The sequence below is a fragment of the Tigriopus californicus genome, chromosome 12, assembly GCF_007210705.1.
Source record: "Tigriopus californicus strain San Diego chromosome 12, Tcal_SD_v2.1, whole genome shotgun sequence".
Classification (NCBI taxonomy): Eukaryota; Metazoa; Arthropoda; class Copepoda; order Harpacticoida; family Harpacticidae; genus Tigriopus; species Tigriopus californicus.
This window is the reverse complement of record NC_081451.1, coordinates 5714123-5715627: the sequence shown is the minus strand read 5'-3', so window position 1 is coordinate 5715627 and position 1505 is coordinate 5714123. Positions and strand designations below refer to the sequence as shown.

The 1505-nt window shown below is 41.2% G+C and overlaps 1 protein-coding gene across 1 annotated transcript in view; it reads right to left on the bottom strand.

The window, feature by feature from the left end:
- Nucleotides 1–280: 280 nt before the first annotated feature.
- Nucleotides 281–1505, bottom strand: part of LOC131891350 (uncharacterized) — a gene marked incomplete in the record, with an annotated part of 8969 nt that continues 7744 nt past the window's right edge. Inside the window, 1 exon segment of the mRNA XM_059240876.1 lies at nucleotides 281–613. Coding sequence (XP_059096859.1) covers nucleotides 401–613 — 213 coding nt within the window.

Here is a 1505-nt window from a genome sequence, read left to right as displayed (position 1 = left end):
CAGCAGCCGTTGCCAAAGTCTAGCAATAATACACCACTTATCGATGATGGCAATGGAGCATTCAATGACCTTTCTACCTCTTGGTTGCCTTACAGTTCTCCATCTCGTCCCACAACTACTCTTAAATCTTTTCCGATCGGAAATCACACGCAACCTAACCCTCACACGGGGTTTCTAGGCCAGGTTGAACAAACTTTATCCTCGGCATGGAACTGGATCACATCCCCATTCTCTTGAGCCAAAAACAGTTTGTATTCGCCAAATTCACAGAGATCGTCAATCAAACCACAATGATTATTCTTATTATTATCATCATTATTTTACAATTTACACGGATGCTCGTTTGCTTGCTTGACTATTGGAGTGATTGATGATGCTCACTGTATTATTAGTTCAGACTTCAAATCATGGACGAGTTTCCCAAGCGAGTTCGATAGCCCTCAGGTTCATTCAGGTCATACTGCTCTTGGTCCATGGATTGGTCGTTGTAATTCACCGGGTAGCCTCTATTGGGATCTTGGAACGAGTTCATGGACTGATTGGAAGCCGAATTCCGCGGGTTGAACCCGGATGTAGGGGATAGGCCCCCACTACCCCCGCGGGCACCGCGTCGGCCTGAAAAAAGGCACAATTGGAGTGTAAATCATTCCCAGAAGCGATCTCTTTCTTATTAAGGGGTTGGATAATCAGGGTACATTTTGCAATTTATTGTTTGTACTGTGTATTGGTTTCGTATAGAGACCCCCAAGTCAAAGACGCGCAAGGTTGGGTTTGCGTGATGAAATTCGACCGATCTGATTGGCAACCAATTTTCGATGAATCCGTAGGGAAGTTCCTATCAGAGCACAACAGTGAGTCACTCATATCTAAAAAGAGCTCACCCATGTATATTGCGGAGGAAAGTTGAAGTTTTAGATGGTTCATGACAGACATAATCCTCCATGGACTTAACCTATTCCACAGGGCTAGATTGTCATGTGGCATTTGAATTACGTTAGTAAGGAAAGTCTCAACAAAATTTAGGTGTCATATTGTTCTCTCGTTATATGCCACCTAAAGTTGAACGAGGTGCGTCAAAAGATAGACTATAGACAGGTTTAATGATTCACTTTGTCTGGTACTTATTGACATGTTTCATGGAAGAAAAAGGTGCGGCACACTTGTTAATTTTCATTTTGACTCTCTTATGAAAATGTTCAGCGACTTAATCTTCTGAAATATCAGATTCAGAAAGGAATTGCCAAGTAACAAAAGTATCCATAACGAAAAAAATGCTATCTCCATGAATAAACCGAATTGCTTGGCATTGAGGAAAAAGTTAGTAGTATTCTTAAAGTAAAATTCAAAGAGGTTTGCCATGACAGTTTTCTTTCTTTTAAAATGCATTGAGTCAAAATGTGTTCGGAAACTTCTAAGTTCTTCTGGTTGTTAAGTTGGCGAAGTGGAGCCAATTACCAAACCTCTCGTATCTCTGCATTCAGGGTTTCTTGTGTCGTACACTAGTT